This window comes from Solenopsis invicta, chromosome 16, assembly GCF_016802725.1.
Source record: "Solenopsis invicta isolate M01_SB chromosome 16, UNIL_Sinv_3.0, whole genome shotgun sequence".
NCBI classification, from domain to species: Eukaryota; Metazoa; Arthropoda; class Insecta; order Hymenoptera; family Formicidae; genus Solenopsis; species Solenopsis invicta.
In genome coordinates, this window is record NC_052679.1 from 16158267 (window position 1) to 16177367 (window position 19101).

The 19101-nt window shown below is 36.9% G+C and overlaps 3 protein-coding genes across 7 annotated transcripts in view; 2 read left to right on the forward strand and 1 right to left on the reverse strand.

Moving 5' to 3' along the window:
* Window positions 1-19101, reverse strand: part of LOC105199349 (G protein-coupled receptor kinase 5) — a 90707-nt gene that overhangs the window by 45350 nt on the left and 26256 nt on the right. The window contains exons 2-3 of the mRNA XM_011166411.3: window positions 17593-17933; window positions 17404-17449 (exon numbers count right to left, since the gene is read on the reverse strand). The gene's annotated coding sequence lies outside the window, so the exon portion shown is untranslated. The remainder of the gene's footprint in view (window positions 1-17403; window positions 17450-17592; window positions 17934-19101) is intronic.
* Window positions 81-7952, forward strand: LOC105199348 (lysyl oxidase homolog 3). Of its 2 annotated transcripts, XR_005576462.1 has the most exons (9): window positions 81-917; window positions 2632-2778; window positions 3137-3412; window positions 3802-4008; window positions 5387-5684; window positions 6222-6350; window positions 6536-6659; window positions 6791-6965; window positions 7548-7952. XR_005576462.1 is itself a non-coding variant. In XM_011166409.3 (8 exons), the coding sequence occupies exons 1-8, from the start codon at window positions 713-715 to the stop codon at window positions 6911-6913; spliced, it is 1509 nt and encodes a 502-aa protein (XP_011164711.1). In that variant the 5' UTR covers window positions 83-712; the 3' UTR covers window positions 6914-7463. The 2 variants fall into 2 exon arrangements, 1 of the variants encoding a protein (XP_011164711.1); XM_011166409.3 differs by lacking the exon at window positions 7548-7952 and having other exon boundaries at window positions 83-917; window positions 6791-7463.
* LOC105199347 lies at window positions 8115-17961 on the forward strand. 4 transcript variants are annotated; one of them, XR_003268818.2, is made up of 9 exons: window positions 8115-10675; window positions 11052-11180; window positions 11664-12161; window positions 13434-13934; window positions 14863-15354; window positions 15749-15934; window positions 16014-16092; window positions 16401-16634; window positions 16839-17055. XR_003268818.2 is itself a non-coding variant. In XM_026136161.2 (8 exons), exons 1-8 carry the CDS (start codon window positions 10528-10530, stop codon window positions 17112-17114), a joined length of 2622 nt encoding a protein of 873 aa, XP_025991946.1. In that variant the 5' UTR covers window positions 8115-10527; the 3' UTR covers window positions 17115-17961. The 4 variants fall into 4 exon arrangements, 3 of the variants coding, with proteins under 3 accessions (XP_025991946.1, XP_039314206.1, XP_025991947.1); XM_026136161.2 differs by having other exon boundaries at window positions 15749-16092; window positions 16839-17961; XM_039458272.1 differs by lacking the exon at window positions 16839-17055 and having other exon boundaries at window positions 16401-16730.

The following is a 19101-nucleotide window of genomic DNA, read 5'->3' on the forward strand; positions in this document are numbered from 1 at the left end:
TTCGCACATTGATATTTAATTTCGAATCGCTGAAACTCTCCTTTTATCAATAATATAAAAATGTGTATCTCTCTTTGAAATTGCAATGCATTTGATATGTTCATCGCGTCAGAGCTTCGACAATTCGTTTAAATTAAAAGTAAAACTGCGTTACGAATTTCGGAGAACTTTTGGTAGAAACGAGAGAGCGACAGAAGCATTACAAGATGAGAACCGCAAACTAAGAGAATGAACGTCTCTTCCTCTTAAAGTCAGGGACTAGGACAGTCATGGCTATTCTAATCGCGCCGACAGTTGACTTAAACGGGTCATCGGGGCTACGGCTAACGAATCGTTCAGGAAGAGATCGGCGACGCGAGAAAAGAAGCGATCCGCCATCTGGACCGCCGATGATCTTATTAGCTGCCGTCACGTTATAAGCGTGCGTTACGACACAAGGAACGAACGTATTGCGTACGTGTTGCGTGATCAGTAAGCCCGCGGAATCGTGTGCGAAATGTGCGCGATTTTTTTTTCCTCGTTATAACGAAAGAGTAACCCGAGAAAGGTGCGATTAAACTGTGAGTGCTCGTCGAAACTCTCCTTGCTTTAAAATATCGCGTACAATATCAGACGATGGCTCGTATGCGACGACACGTCGGATGCAGGTTGTGCAAATTGTGATTTAACTTTGGCAATCGATAACGTGAAAGCTTTCCAGAACGCAAGAACAATGAGATTGCAACTGCAACGAGTGGGAATCGCGTTTAGCTTCATAGTGCTGTTATCTGTATTCGAATTTTGCACGAGCAACAATAGTACCTGGAGCCGCGGCAAGAAGACGCGCATAGTTAGGAAGCTGAGAAAGGACTTTCGAAAGCTGAAGAAGCAAGAGGGAGCGTTGAAGCTGATAGGCGGCGAGAATGGCGAGCATGAAGGTGCTATAAAAGATTCATAGCAGATTTAATTCTGAAAATATTTAATATCGCCAATCGTGCAAGCGACAGCTTGCCGTCGAGAAAAACGTCGTTGAAAGAAAAAAAAAAGATTGCTTTAAAATCGCCGGGGTGCTCGACTTAACGTGGATAACGGATAATAAATGCGACGATAACAGAAATAATAACGCGGAGTTCTCTCCCTCAAGTTGTATCTCGTTTTTATCCCGGGGGTAATGCATCCCCGCATGAAATTACGCGAATCGGAGCGGCGCGGCGCCGTGACGTACGCGGAACAAAGGAACTTTGTCAGTTCAGTCGGATCAATTGGCGCACCAATCAATTACGGAGAGCATCCTCTCGATCTTCTTACTATATACGACAGACCGATGCGAGGCGGCGAGCGTATCGATTGTACACCGACGACGAGACGTGCCGCAAACCAACGCGCCCCCATCTCGTAAATTCGGCCGGGATGAAAGCGCGACGCACAACTCGTTCGGGGTTGATATTTTCCCCGCGATAAAGCGCGCGCGGCTGCAATATAAACGGGTTATAAATCTCTTTCTCTCGTTTCCTCTCCCCCTTTTCCCGCTCCGTTTCGCGGGGATAAAGAGAGCGCGAGACTCGTGCCGCGCGAGTTTTATCGCGCGGCCGCGCTCAAGTCGCTCTTTCGCTCGATGATGATTAAAAAGAGGTCAACTCGAGGAAGATTTATGCCAACGGCCATGTGTCAGAGCGCCATACGTCATATATACGTACGCGCAATACTGGGAATCCGCCGGATAACATGGTCACCGTAAAATCAGACCGTAAAATAGGGTCGCGATCTCCTTTATGCCGGCTGGCTTTGCCGAACGCTCTTCGTGTGTTGTTTAAGACAGAGGATCGCACTCGCCACGATTTTCCTTTCGCGTTTTATTGAATGTAAGCGATAGTAAACTGCTGCGATAAAAATTGTGTCCAAAGCTGACCCTTTCAGACAAAACGATCAGTAAACAGTAACCGGAACGGCATCGATTTTCAAAATCGTTCACAAAAGATGCTAGATATTAAAAATGTTTTTACAATACGAGCTAAAAGTTATCGAAATTTAAAAACTTCTCTAGGTTTACTCTTTTTTTCCTTTTTAATTAAATCGACAAAATTTTTAACAAAGTAATATAAAAATCTTAGTCGCGAATATTCGAATTTTGGCCCTGAAACTGCAAAGAAGAAAATAATGAAAAATGTGATTTACATAATGATTTTTGCAGCGCAAATTACTATATTTTGCTGCAGTTTTAATTAAATAACGTTTAAACGAGCAAATGGATTTAAATAAATTTTTGCACCAATATTTATTAAAGTTTTATTAACAGTACGTGTAAAAAATTTGACCATTACTTTTCTACTATTACTTAATATTCATAATGGATAAAATCGATTATTGTATAAATTAAACATTAAACAAAGATTTAAGATTCATACAGATCGTATGTCTACGTAAATAACAATGAAAATTTTTCTTTAATTGTTTAAAGGCAATTTAGCAATATTGATCACTTCAATAAACTTCATCTTTACGTTAAATGTTTTCCATTATCGTTGTCGGAATGTCACAGTGACAACACTTTCTATGATAAATCGAGAGTTGGCAAATCGATTACTTCCTTTTTATCGCAAGTTGTCGCAATAGGAAAAACGTAAGCACGAGATTTTATTGCTGTATGCACAGGAAACGTGGAAATACTTCACGACGGGAAGTGGGGCAGTATATGCGACGACGAATGGGACGACTTCGAGGCCAATGTGGTTTGCAAGCAATTAGGCTTTAACGGTGCAATTAAAGCAACAACATACGGCCACTTCGGCCAGGCCAGAAGTGAGACGAGATATTTATTGTCTTTTCATCTTAAACCGCTTGTCTTTCACGGTCGAGTCGCGTGTATTGCCGAGACGAGCAAGAGATCGTCTGTAACGAGCAGTTCGTTTTATTCCAATTTATTGTCGGATACGCGGTTATATTTTTAGCTTATCGCGTTAACTTTTACCAAAATACCTGAAAATCCGTAACAATATTATATCTCTTTTCAATTTTATTTTACATTTTATTTTATTTTATTTTATTTCTATGTATTTGTTCAAGCATGTGCAATATCGTTTTACCGGTCGAGGTAATTTTAAAATACTAAAATACAAAATATAAACGTACGTCTTTTCATATTAAAAATGCCTCGAAGGAAGATACTGGATGGATAACGTTTACTGCGACGGATCGGAGACCGAACTCGCGAAATGTCGTTTCGACGGATGGGGCATTTCCGACTGCGGTAGCAATGAAGCTGCCGGCGTCATTTGCTCGCGCGACGAGGAGACGAGAGCATCGTCGCCAGTCCCGCAAGAGAAGCCGCCGAAGGCCAGAATAAAGAACACGTATTCACAAGGCTCGGCTCTACGATTATCCGGAGGGCGCGCACATTCCGAGGGCCGGGTGGAAATTAAATTGGGCAGCGCAGGTAGCAAAACAATTTACCCTTGGGACTAATCATAATTATAAAAGTATTATATAAAACTGAACTGAAATTGCAACTGTAATTTTAAGAGGAAATATTTCAGCTTTGTCCAAAAATTCATGTACAAGTTTCATTTATTAGGAGAATAATTGTTATAAATATGAATCACACAAGTGTTTCTTTTTTCTGCAAAATAACATTTTTTTTATTCACGCTTTTTGATCGCGCTGTTATAAATCGTCAAAATAAAACAAAAGTAAAAAAGTAAAAAAGTAAAAAACATATACACAAATCTAAATTCTTGTAACGTAAATAATTTGTAAACGTCAGCGAAAAAGAATTATGTTCGAACTCGTCAGACACGCGAAGTTTGCGCGGCTACTCGATTTCAGATTGGGGTGTCATCTGTGGCGACAGTTGGTCCATTCTCGAAGCCGCCGTGGTTTGCCGTCAATTAGGCCTCGGTTACGCCTCTGGCGCGGTACAGACTAATTTCTTTGGCAATGGGGAAAACGCGATAACAATCAGCGGGGTACAGTGCAATGGAAACGAAGGAAATCTGGCGGAATGCCTGCATGACGAGGTTACAGATTGCCCAGGTATTCTTTGTATCATCTCGAGATATTCATAATATATTAGCAATAATGTTCGCGAAAAAACAGGTTGTTGACTAAATTTTTCAACTGGATTAAATCTTTTCAGTTCAAGTTTTTCTGTATTTGAATTAAATCCATAAAATACTTGAACTTGAATTTAAGCATTCATATATTTAACTTAAATATATAAATACTCGAATTAAAGAAATTTAATCAAGTTGAAAAATTTAGTCAATTTAACAACGTTTCTTTCTCAGTGTATAAAATGTAATAATAATATTGTCGCACGATAATATTTATCTTCTTTATAGAATATACCAGTCATCTTTGAAAAAATTGATAGAACGAGTGTTGTGAATTATTAACCATCGGTATAGTACTATAGCAGCGTATTCTAAAGTTTGTTTAAAGAGTATTCTCTGTAAAAGAAATATTCCATAAATATAAAAGAAATAAGAAAAGTTCACGGAAGTTTTTTGTTATCAAACTTGTATAAGAAATTAGTTATAATAGAAGTCAGGAAAACAAAGTAAATTAATGAACAAAGTAGAAGCCAAATAAAATTTTTCGATTTAAGTTATTTGAGTTGTAACTCATTTTTTATGTAAATCTAACAGAGAAATCTTGTCTCTTAATTTTCCCTATCTGTCAAATATATCAGATATATAGAGGAGAGTGCAAACGCGTATCTTATTAAGTGATTTTTTCAAATATTTCCTATTTGGTATTAAATTATAGGCAAATAAATGTTGAAAGTTGTAGCTTGATGTTTTAGACACTCATTATAAATGTATGTGTGTGTGTTTAATCTTTCACCATACTAATTAATTTATTATAAACCTTTTTGCAACATACTGTGAAAGGTACAATTTAGATCTCTCGGTCGTCTAATTTGTGGTAATATGATTTAAAAAACTTGATAGATTTTATAAAAATATCGATTTAATCTTTATAATCAGTGCAAATATATAAAATATATACAGTAAATATAAAATATTCTACAAAAAAAACCTTTCATAAAAATATAAAAAAAATTAAGTTTAAAACGATTATTATCAGCTACATAAATTGAACAAAATTAATATCAGTTGTATGTATTTTTTTCAAGTGTTGTTAGTATGCACAAAACTATATGTAATATAAAAAATTTAGTTTACATTTTTCATTTACTTCGTATCTTTGCCACTCAATATTATTTATATTAAGTAAAAGGGTCGAAGAGAATACGCATTCAATAACTCTCCCCTATATAATAAAACAAAAAAATATCACGAGAAAACACGCGTTTATCTGAAAAAGCAAGCATGAAGCGTTTAGCGTTATCGTTATTCGTTCAGTATCGCATAAGGGTAGGCACAAAGTAATCTTATCGTGATTTTAGGGACAGCGGAGAACATAGCAGGGGTAGTGTGTCATCGGGAGATGGCCGATCTCGTGTTCGATCACATCGAGCTGATGCGCACGGCGCATTTGGAGGATCGCCAGCTCTACTGGCTGCAATGCGCGATGGAGGAGAATTGTGTAGCCTCGCAGGCCTACAAGGTGCAACGCGAGTCCGAAAATTGGCACCTGGAGACGAGACGACTGTTGCGCTTCACCGCGAGAATCTTGAACGCGGGTACCGCGGATTTCCGTCCGTCTGTGCCTAAACATCTATGGGAATGGCACATGTGTCACATGTGAGTCGAGAGAGAGAGAGAAAGAGAGAGAGAGAGAAAAAGAGAGAATAACGATGGAAACTCGAGCGCCAATAGCAGATCGTTATCCACTCTATTTTGATTAATACGTACGTCGGATATTCTTGGTGCACGAGTACTTGTTCGTTAACGAGTAGTAATCGAGTATCCGAAATCGATGAGTTATATAAGGAAACTACAAGTTTACATTACGTTAAATTATTCAGAACGTGATGGTCAATTATTAGCGTTAACAATCCGTCATAAAGATAAAACGAAACGGTGAAACAAGTGGTTCAAATTAAAATTGGCGATAAAAACTAAACTTATAAAAAAAAACTCTGGCAGAAATAATGTTAATTAACTTAAAACGTTAAGCGACAGATCCTATTTCGCAACAAACGACTTCAATTAAATTTATCAATTATTTAAAACGTTGGGACTAAAATTTCGCAATTATTTTTGCAACGATTAAAATACATTTCGACGTAAAAGGAAAAGTATAACGTCAATTCTGAGGCGACCATTTTCCTTTCGCAGGCATTATCACTCGATGGAAGTATTCGCCACTTTCGATGTAATCGATTCGGGCGGCAATAAAGTCGCCGAAGGCCACAAAGCGTCCTTCTGTCTCGAGGACAATCAATGTATGCCCGATGTCCAACCCAGGTAAAAATCCCTGATAACACGTGATAACGATCGCGGGTCCCTTTTTTTCGCGCGTGACACGCGACACGTGCACGTGTAACTTTATCGCGTTACCCCCCTCTTATATTCTTTCCCCGTTTATAATCGCGATAATTAATCCGCCTAATTAGCCAAAGTTCATTTAACATGTCACGTTACTGTTTTAGATACAAATGCGCCAATTACGGAGACCAAGGTATTTCCGTTAATTGCAGTGACATTTACAAGCATAATATCGACTGCCAGTGGGTGGACATTTCCGAGCTCCAGCCGGGACACTATACGCTCAAGGTACAGTCGTAATAAAGCCACTTTCATAAATATCGAACGCGAGATCTTCGCGAATGAGTAGTCGCGCGAGTACCGCGCACTCTGACTCCGATAGAAAGCTTTCCCGACGACGGGTTTTCTTTTGTTTCCAGGTCTCGGTGAACCCCGAATTCAAAGTTGGTGAAATGTCATTCGATAACAACGCGGCGATCTGCCGTCTGCTTTATACGGAAACTTTTGCAACTGTCCACAGCTGCATAATGGGACGTCCTTGACACGATGCGCACACGATTGCGGGGATTTTTCTAGATAGGGACAATCTACGGGGTAAGAGATTCATGTCGGACGCGTTGGCGTTGACCGGACGTAACGGACGAGAGGCGACACACATTGCGAACTTGCGATGTGTAGCCTCGCGAATAAATTTCACAATTCAGAACTTCAAGAGGTGCATTACGAGATTAAAAAGTGGCAATCGTTAAAATAAAATGAAAAAAAAGTCAATACGTCATTTTTAAATTGTCTATAGAAGTCGAGAGATATTTAGATATGTCCGTAATATATATATTGTCAAAATCTCGTAGGTATTTCTAACAAAATTAGACATTCAGGGAAAAGCTGATGTAAAAAGTAAAGACAATTTTGAGATAAGGTGGTTCAACTTTAATTTTCTAAAATGCTATAACCCTACTTACTTACGCAGATTCGAATTTGAAACCGTATTTTATCGTGTATGTTAATTTAATACATATTTTATATTATATGCTTAAATTATAGTACTTTATAAAAAAAATATATTGAGAATTATATAAAGATTTAAGAGCAGTTTCAACTTTTTATAGCTTGCACTTTGCATCCTCCGTTCTAGATGTTTATTATACCATATATGATTTTTTTTTTTTTTTTTAGAATGATTAAACTCGGCGCAATTACAACGACAGCCAGTCTTTAAAAGAAGGCATCTTTCGTGGTCACTGAATAACCGGTCTTCTCTCTCGGCTTTCTAAACCCTATCGTCTCCATTCACGCGACTTTTCGGATAATTACAGAGCACCGCGGTGCGACCGTAGCCAGGTAATTACTAACGTGGCTCGGCTATATACGCGCCTAGGCCTGTGCGCGCCTAGCGAGAAGCAACCGGGTGTGCAGATCGAAGTTGCCCGCGAGCCACTTCCTCGGCCAGCATGCTGGCCGTGTACGGAATCACAAGTTTCGGAGTCTAGGACCGAATTTATAGTCGTCCACCGGCCGTGAAAACGCTCTAGATTCGCCCCCGACCGCGTCTCTCGTTTCGAACAAAGAAAAAAAAAAAAACAATGAAGACGCCCAAAATAATAGGCGAAACGCCTCCGCGCTCGAAGAATCCGCGAGGCAAACGTTCACGCTTTTCCGAGGGTCCTGATAGCACCCACCCGAGAGATTGCCCAATCTCCCGTGTACGATAACGTTAATTACGACTCCTGGGAAAATAACTATCGCAGGCGTATGAGGGATACAGGCTCGCCCTAGGCCGCCCAGGTCTAGGATAGAGAAGGCGTGCTGCGTCACGCTCGAGTACCGTTGAATATTACCATCGGCTACCTGCTACCTGCCGGCAGGTGTTTCCCCCTTCCCACACACGCACACAGATATCTCTGTAGCTGGGTTTACTATGTATCTGCTCGTTCCTGTGTACAGAGTGCCTCGATATTACCATCACGCATGTTGAGCTTCACGAAGACGAACGCTAATTACAAAGCTCAAATATGTACTCTACGATAATCTGATCTTAATTTCTATGCTGGATGTTTACCGTTGATGCTGACGACTTATTATTAATAGTGATTTATGAGCATTAGTATAAAAAGAAACGTGGCGATATTTCAGTTCTTAGACAGGAACTTTCTTGAGCTTCCCGAAAGTTTCTTTTGTGAATCTAACATTTTCTGAGACGTCCTGAAATAGAGGTATTACGATAAGATTATCGGAAAGTGAATACTTTAAGATATATTTCATATTTTATTGTGTCGATATGTAACAAAATAAAATATGAAAGTTTTCACGAAACATCAACTCTTCGATATCACTTTATAGTAAAAAAAAATTACAGCTTCTATATTTCTACGTCGCGTTTTTATAAAATGCGTCCAATTTGAGAAAAAGAAAAAAAACGAAACATATACTTAATGTATCAGAGACGACCGGAATGTTCGGGCGAGGAACTACCCTTGGAGATATTTCCAATCTTTTTAGGAGAAAGCACAACGAGAGATATAAAATAATTATAACAGTCGTCGTGACATTCGCCCTGCGTTTTAGGCGAATTAAATCCTCGATCACGAAGGCGCGGCGGTCGTAAAGCGAGCTCGCGAAAATTAAGTTAACTTCGTCCTTACGCCTATTCTTGCGCTTCTTCTCTCTACGAGGAGACAGCCTGGTAGGCCAGAGGATGATTAAACTATTCTTCTATCTCCAATCAAATTACCATTAAATGCCTTTTTTTTTTAAATTACTTATAAAGTTACATAGAGCAAAATGAACATTTTACATCTATCTCATAATGATAATGATTGCAATATATGAAGGAAAATAATAACTGTAATTGTATTTTCAATTCTCGGAATGTAATCTGGAATACGAGGCAAAGCTTAGAGAATGTACAGGATATTTTTCAAAGCACAGCGATAATTAAAAAAATTATCAATTGTTTTGAATAAGTAAACTATTTACAAAAATAATAAAAGTTTAACTCCGTTCACGCAACTTTTATAGTTTATTTGAAGTGTTAATATTAAACACATTTTCAAATTTTATGTCCGATACATCCAATGATACATTGACCAAATTCTATAAGTTTCCATTTGGAGCTCTTTACGCAATGGCACTCAAGAAGAAAAAGTCGGCTATCAATAAAGCAGCGTGTCTAACAGCAACGTGACCGATTATATAATTCGTTTAAAGAAACATAGAGCTAGTCGAACAGGGGTACGGCTTCCGTAGGGTAGCATCGACGCGCGGGGTAACAGTCGCGCAGTGTCACGTCAACTTTTACCCCGCACGTCGAGAAGAGCGCGTAACGATCCTCGCGACGGCTATTGTATCTAGGGGCCGCAATTGTTCGAGAGAGAATTTTTCGAAGCGACAAAACCGCTGAGAATAATTTATCAAACGCCAGGGGAACAAGTGTGTTCGAAGTTGCGAAACTTTCCGAAGGGTGGATACTTCTCAACGACGTCGTCCGAAGGGCAGTCAATCGCGTGCACCTCGACGGAAATTATATTCGCGAAGTAGAATTTTTCCGAGCGACAAGATTATTCAAGAGGGAAGATCGATATCGAAGTTCGGGCTTCTGAGGCTTTAGGTCCGTAGTTTTCGGTCGAGCGTAAAATAGGCCCTGACGTTCGCCGGTAATCACAAAAATTGGAACAGCGAAGGTAAAGCGAGGTGCGCGTGTTTCGTACCAATTGTTAAACGAAGTGACGCTTGTCACGCGACTTAATAAACGCCATCGAAATTAATGCTCGAGAGAGCGGACGGAACTTTCGTAGGGTTGCCCTTCGTACTAAACGATTCTTTGTGACCTACATACGTAACGTCACAATTATTCAGTGTTGATTGTTACCACTAATTACGTATATAATAAAAATATATAAAATAATGCAAAATGACAGCAGAAAATTATGTAATTATTAATTTATTGCATAATTAACTTCATCTTTTTTCACCGTAATTATTATTTTATTGTAAAATAAATAAATAATAAATTAATATATGGAAGGTATGAATTCTAGAAACTTTGCAAATTAATTTAAAGCTATTAGTAGATAATCAGAATAGTGAAAAAATATTAGATACACAGAGTTCATTTAAAATTCATACGCGCCTAACTTTTTTGTCCTAATGACAAACGATGGCGAATGATATGCACATTAAGACTTCATTCTTGTTAAGTATTGTTCTGTTTCTCTTCACTTTGAGCACAAGCGAGCAAATATTGTGCTCTAAGAACAACCTGAACAATGCATTATTGGAGACCACGGGTGATGCTATTTTAACTGGTAAGCAGTAAATTTTGCAACATATTTCAATCAATTAGATTTGAATCTAAAAATCTTTGTGCATAATTTGTAAAGAAATTAGTTTGCACTGTACTGCTGATATTAAAAAATAAAAAGTAGTAAATATAATCTTGAATAATCTGTTGCTATGTATTACCTCTCGTAATTACAACTGTATTTTTTTCTTTTAAATCTTATTCTATAAATCCAAATTGCATATATCTTTTTACGTGAAAAAATTTTGTTTAAATGAAAGAATTTTATTATTATTTTTCAAATGCTTTTTTTTTATCAATAAGAGAAATTGGGAAAAACTTTTATATTTTGTTTTTTTTTTTTTTTGATAACTAGACATTAATCAATTTCAATCAATTAGTCTTTGTGGATGCCAATTACGGACAATACTGCAATGTATCGTCATCCAAGGGTGCTCAACAAATCTCGACAATATTACACGTAGTGCAAACTTTGAATAAATATGACTACATGCCGGGTGTAAAATTAGGTAAGTAAAATATTCTTGTGCGTATTTGATGCTAATCAATACCGTGCAATAATAAATAAATTACGAAATAAAAGTATCATAAACATTTTTTATAGTAAATTACAGTTAATCAAATATTATTTCATTTTTATAAAAAAAAAACTTTGTTAATTTAAGAAATTTCCTGAAGAAATGAATAAATTCCTGACTACACACGTGTACTTTCGCACGTTAACTATTATTACTAAGAATAAAACTGATCAGATATTAAGTGTTAATGAAAAATAATCGATTAAGTCGAACAATATTGTCGCAAATAAAAATAAATAAAATTGAAAAATATATTTCGGCAAATGTATTAAATATATCTAAAAAGGTTTTTAAAAAACATATTTCAAGCATCTGTGCGTTAATCATAGCATAAACCGTTTTCAGAGTTAAGGTAATCCTTAAAGTATACCCGAGATGTATCATGAATAATTATCATGTAGATATGTTACACAGGACTAAGAATCTTCGACACGTGTTACGATGGGATTACGGTGTTTAGACAAGTTTTGCGAGCAACGGTCGGGCAAAGTTGCGCGCCGGATTATGAGATGGGTATACTGGTGCCGTTCCAGTACGGACCCTTGATAAATTATCTTCGCGATCACGTCGGACTGCCAATCGGAACCTACGAGGAACGAGATTTTACGGTGTCTACGATCGATATCCTGGCGCATTATCTTAGCACCAGGTACGAGATCGTCGATCAGGTGTACGCCAACGCGGATTCTGTTCTTAAGCGTTTCCTGGAAGTTACCAAGGATGCCGGGGTGTGCGTGAAGCGAAGTGACAGGCGCGTCAACGGTGACAGATATGACGCGAACGTCACGGAAAGCGTGGTAGTCGCAATCGGCGAGAGAAGTGACGTGTTGCGATGGCTGCGAGAGAACGAGGAATCGAGGGGTTTCAGAGAAACGTGGCTTCTGCTGCCGCTCGATAATTCAGATATTGACGGCAAGTAATTTTAGGTATCAACGGATTACGAAGAATTTGCGAAGAGCTAATCTCCATTTGATCTCTGCGCGAGGATATATTTTATAAAGTCAAATATACCTTCCTTTAAGCTAGAGGATCAACTATCTTTACCTCTAATGTCTTCATAATTATAAAGTAATTTTGTCTGTGTTACGAACGTAGGGACATTAATCAAAATTAATGCCAACTATTACATTAAATATTGACGTCGAGTTATGCGCGTAACAGCAGTTACATTACTCAAGTTAAACCGTGGCGGTTGAAAGTTAAGAGACAGTTTCGCTAACATAGTTTAACTTTAACCTTAGTTTGAGCGGCCCTTTGTTTATATCCAGAATTAAAGCTAAAACGGGACAGGACGGAGGTTAAACTACAATTGAAGTTAATCGATGTTGTTACAGCCATTACATAAATTAACTCACGCGAGTCTACTGCAACAAAGAGCTCTCAACAACGTTGCAAATTTTCGAAACGAAATTTGTTCTTGCTTTATATGTGTACAAGATATCTTTCTTTCTGAAAAAAATTCAGTTTTCATCATCAAAGTTACTTTATATTACGCGGAAAGAAGAGTTTCGCTGAATAATCTTTTCGCTATAGAATTAAAAATAATATTTTGTCGAGCCACAAAAATAATTATGAAGAATGTTCAAGCATGATGAACAATCCTGCAAAAAGTTTTAACATTGTAGCAATCGCGCTGTTAAATATTAAAAAATCACATTTAAACAAATTCCTTGGGTTAAATAACATTTTGTTATTTTTAACTTCTGTATGTGTGTCGAAATTTATTATTTTACCACAAAATGCATAGTTGAAGGAACATAGCCTCATCTAATCAATCCATTTCTGTGATTAAATTGTTTCAAAGTATAAATAGTGTCCGTATTAATGTATGCACCTAGTAAATAATAAATTAAGTTTCCGTCAAATTTAACATATTTATAGTTATCTTGTTTTTAGTTTAAATTGAGGATATATTAAGCAATGGCGACCTACAAGGATGATTAAAAATAACTTAAATTGGACAGAACCGACACTACGAATTTAACAGTGCAACTTGAGCATCCTACATAATTATTATGATGGTCCAAAAAATTCTTTTCATATCTCTATCCAATTAAATTTTGAGATACACTTGAACAAAACCGTTCTATACCCGTGTACCGCAATGATCCTAGACATCCGAGCCGAAATTCAGATGCAAGAGGATTAATCTAAATTTAGCGCACAACGTCTTCAACTTTCCAGATCTCATACCATCCGGATCGTATGTCATTAAGCCGGAAATTCCTCGCTTCGATCTTGGCGAGTTCTCAAGCGCGGCTGAATTCCTGGAGAACTCCAACAACTCAGCGAACCACTCTCCGTATCTCCTCGACATTGGGAAGGCCGTCATCGCGCTGGTGGACGTCTTTCAGAATATCCACAAGAGAAACTGCTTTATCAATAAAGAGGAGTGCAGCTTCGTGCGGCAATCCCCCAAATCGCAACGGAAAATTCGCGATTTCGATGTCTACGACGTTCTCCATATACAACCGCGATCGCACTCGGTGAGATACGCGATCGCCACAAAAATGCAGCACGAACTCGTCGACGTCGCTCTCTATGAGATCGAAATGCCCGAGCTACGCGTTCTCCCGAAGAGAACGATGTCCGGAATGCCGAGACTCTGTTTGGAGCATCTCGCCGAAAATTGCGAAAACTGTATGAATTTTCAGGAACGTGCCGATCCACGCGACATTGCGAAAGGTAAAAATGATATAAAATACTACAAGTATATAAATTGCACGGTTCACCGTTGAATTACCGTCGGGCGATTTCACCGCGTGTAATTATGAATATTAAATCCTATTTTTCATCAGAGTTATTAAGATTTCTATCTGTCGACAGCTTGCTTCTATAAGACTCTTCAAGAATTATATACTAGGAAAAAATTTAATGCGCTCAAAGAAAAATTTCTTTGAGTAAAGAAAAAAAGAAATTTGTGCATTGCTATACGGTTAAAGAAAAATTTCTTTGAATCGATGATACTCTTTTCGTCCTTCTATTAGAATTAAAGAAACAGTTTGGCTGTGCAACGCAAATCTTTCTTTTTAATGGAAGAAATACATTTTTAAAAACCAAAACAAATTATTTTTTACATTTCAGTCAGTATTTTCTTTGAATTAAAAAGTGATTTGTTTCAGTTAAACAAATAATTTATTTATTTTAAAAAGGCCAATAACGTCATTTCTTGAAGTCAAAACAACTTTTATTTTCCTCAAGGATATTTTCACTTCAATTTAAAAAAAAGAAACAAGTTAAAAAACAATTTCATCAATTTAAACATAACTTTTCTCTGAATGTTCTTTCAGAGAAAGCTGTTTCGTTGCAAGCTGTTGGAAAATTTTTCAATGGCAACCAAATATTTTGTTTCATATAACAAAAAATTCAATTGCTTCTGCAAAATACATGTAAGTAAAACAAACGTAAGAGCAACTAAATTTTTTGCTATGTAAAACAAAATATTTGATTGCTGTTAAAAAATCCTTAACTATACTTTTGCTAAAAACACTCAAATCATTTCCTAGTGCAGCTGTGCAAATTCCATTATTAAATCACGCGCGCATATTTTTCAAAAAAATCAACATCGCTTGTCCATAATGTATCGATTTGTCTTATTAATTTGTCATTTTAGTGGACGTCATCGGCAAAAGTATCCTGAAGAGCAGCAGCTACGTTCCTGTTTTCCTATTCGCCATCATGAGCGGCACTATCGCGTGCTGCGTCATAGTGATATTCATCGTCTACCGTTCTGCGACTGAGGAAATGCTCGACGGCAATCCGGCCCTCACAATCGTCCTCGTCCTAGCTAACCTGTTTACCCTGTTGACGGCGCTGCTCTTCTGCGTGACGGACGATTATTTCAACGCGGAGAATCTAAATGCCTGGAAGATTCTCCTCACCACTCTCGCGTTCGGCCTCACGTTCTCAATCATGCTCTCGAGAGCACTCTCCCTGGCTCTGTCCACAGGCAGTGTTTTCATCATTCACATTAATGGATACTTACAGAGTCTCATGGCGCTTTTCATGTTCGGCGTGCAAATTGCCATGTCGATTATGTATTTTGTTCTGAGCACAATGAATTCTGCCGTGGCCGCCAGGAGTCTCACATTTATTGCGTTATTAGGTATTGATTGCGTTATTTATTGATTCTACATTGAGCTCGTACGCAAGCACGCGAAAATAATGATAATAATTTTTCCTTAATTTTTCTGATAAATTTTTTTCTTGATTCATTTAGTTCATTTTGTTCTAATTTCTTGTGTCCCTCTCAATCAATGCGAATTGACTTTGATATCACAACAACTTAACTTTAACTTACTCTTTATTTCTTCTGGTTATATAAAATTGAGAGAAAAAAAAATAGACATTAATATTAATATTACGTTGATGTGATTATTACGTCCTTTTACATTTTAATATATAAAGTTTTATCTCTTAACGGTTTCTTGAAACTATTGAGAGGCAATCGCAATTACAGTGTTGCTTTATTAAAGTCAAAATTCCAATATCATTTCCAGGATACGATATATTTTTATTAATTGCATTGGTCGTCACTTGCTACTTCACTATCCAAGTACAACGCAATTATCACGAGGGAAAATGCTTCTTCGGCACTGCCGTCGGCCTGGTAGTAACGTGGGCGACATGGCTGATTTGCTTCGTGTTAATGCAGCCGGAAAATCGCGACGCAATCGTTTTTTTCGGTACAGTTACCACGGCTTATTTAATTATTTTCGGTGTTTTAATACCAAGGTTCTATTACATGGTTACGCACACATCCAGAAGGAAAGATCCCGAACAAAGAAGATTCAATCCCGTCAATCTACCGATCGATTCGTTTGTTAATACGGTCATCAGGCAGGTCAGAACGCTATGTACTTTCTCCCGATTATTAAAAGTTATTAAAAATAATGACAAATTTACTAATGCTACTAACATTTTTGTAATAAATTGTGTAATTAATTATGTAACATCATGGTTATTATCATTTTAATTACAAGTTTAATTTGTAATTAATTTTGCAACTTTGCAATTGTGTTATGATTATAATAATTTTAATTATAAGTTTAATTAACTTTCGTAATTGATATTATATTGTGTAAAGTTATTGATATAAATTTATTGAAAAAAAAACTTTTCTTGTTGATAACCAAGGAACTCGATTTGCAGTCGCGTTCCTCCTACGATTGCGTTCATCCTATTCGAGAAAGTCAAATCTTACAAGTGCCATCAGCATACCCGAATTACTACGGTAATTCAAGCCCGAACTCGAAACACCTCGAGAGATGGAGAAGTTCGCATCACCGGGATACGTCTGCATACAATAATTACGAATGCCATGCGAAAATGAAGGAGATTGACGCTACCTACGCGACGCCACGAATGTATGTCGAGAACACGGAGGTACATATTCATTAGGCCACGAAAAATTAATCAAATGCATACATTTAATAAGAGGATAATGAAGGAAATACCGTTTTTCTAATATATTTAATGTACATACGATTTATGTAAAAAGATAAGAGTATATGATGTTAACGATTAAATTATATAAAAAAAATCTGTGAGACATATGGTCTCAATTTAGAAAATGATTTACATTTCTAGTATCTGGCAACAAATGGCGTCATTTACTCGCAGCCAAAAATCTATAAAGCTCAGAAGATAATTTTGGGGGAGAGGAGCAACGTGGGAACCACTTGTAATAGAGATAATTCTTCACCTATCCCTAGATTGTACGACGAAATGTATCCCATGAGATACACTAGCCCGATGAATATGGCAATGAAACGAAGAATCGATAAAAAAAAAGTGGAAGAAGGGGATGACGAAGAAGACGAAATGGATCAGGGGGACGAATGTGTCAGCGTTACCCGCTTTTGACATGCTTATTTAATGTACAATTCAATGCCCTACGCCTTTATGAATTTCTGATAAAACGGATAAATTTATAGTCAAACATTTTAAGATAATTTAAATCCCTTTAAAACTAAAATAGTGACCAAATAATATGCGTATTTCAAGGTAATAGATCTCTATATAAGGCGTTATATTTATTTAAATTCTTATTCCTTTTATACTGTAGATATACATATATATTTATATTGCATACGTCTGCTTTAATTTTTATACAGATCTGTTACCTTAATAAAATTAAAAACATATCACTCACCGACACAATGTGCAGTGGAAGAGTTGGCGATTGAAACTGCGTTGAACTGTAAAAATAGAAACATACATAAATTAAAGTAATGATTAGAACAATTTATATCAAAAAGAATAATTTAATCGCGCATAAAATATATAATTATCAATCATTCTTTTTTCAAATAAAAAGTGAAGCAAAAGATAATTTACTCACCCCATGGTTGTTCCGTCGTCGCTCGATGTCGCCTTAGGCCTCCTTCTCCTCCTCTCCAGATTGCTTCGTAGTTGTGCACAACACGGCTCTCGGCGAAAACACTTAATTACGATCAAACGCATGTTAATCATTACATTAAAATAATCGCCCGTACACGTTGCACGGTACGTTGTACGTCTCCCGACGGTAATCACGCGCGACGTGCTACCTGTCCACTCGAGTCTCGCCGCGTGAATGACATATCTTAGCTCGCGGCGGTTTTGCGTATCAAAACAAACACACCAAGGCCGTACAGAGGCCAGTCCCGCCAGTTCCAACGCCGCGTTTAACGCGTACGAATCCTGGAAAATAAAAATTGTATGTTAAATATTCCGTTTCTTTCATTTCCAATCACTTATCAATAGATATTTACATGATATAACGCGGCTTCTCGCTATCAGAATAACTCAATCGGACGTCACTTCGTATTATTCCGCGCTATAAAAGCAACAGGAAAATTACATTTAAATCGAAAATTTAAAACGGCGAAATACGAAGGTCATTTGTATTTAACTGTCTAAATACGACGCGATACGTAACTAATTGCCCATTATCGCAAAACGATTCACGATTTTATTGTTTCTGCTCTCTTTTTAGCTCTGATTCAGTTTCTACACGGGAAAAAAATTTTGTATACATATTTATATACAATTATACATCAAACATATCCATACATAAATATATATATATAGGGTGATTATTAATGACTGTTCCTACTTTTTACCATAAGAGCACGCATTTGTAATTTCTAATATAATAATATGTTAGAAATACGTATCCGTCGATAAATCATGCTCCTATGGTAAAACATGGAAACAGTCATTAATAATCACCCTGTATATATAAAATATATAATAAAATATATACATTATATATATTATACATAATTATATATATTATGTATATTATATATATTTCATTATATATTTTACATATAATATATATTTATATATGTACATTTGATATACAATTGTATACAATATAAAAAAATTTTTTCCCGTGTACTTTAAATAAATAAAGTAAATCATACGAAACGTCGATTTGCAATTAACAGTTGTCCAGATACATTTACGAATCCACAATTATGCGGAGTAACAGTCAACTTATTCTAATAATTTTAAATGATACTCTATATCTACTTGTTGCCACCACGTTTCGAGGAGGTAACAATATGACGACATGGAAAGGCTCGTGCAACAACCTGCCGACTCGAGTTTCATTGTGCGAATGGCCGTACGGCGACCTTGCGTAAACACGGTGCGCTTGTACGCCGCAATAACAAACACCAAGGCCGCGTTATTGTTGTCATCAGCAAGTCGTTTAATGCTTTATAAAATAAAAATATGCTAATATTCTATTGTTCGCATTTTGAGAAAACTTTTGTCGTATATCTTGTGCTAATAAAAAATGTTTTAACTGTTAGACGCGAATTATTTAATTTTCCTTTAATGACAATTATTAATTGCTTCG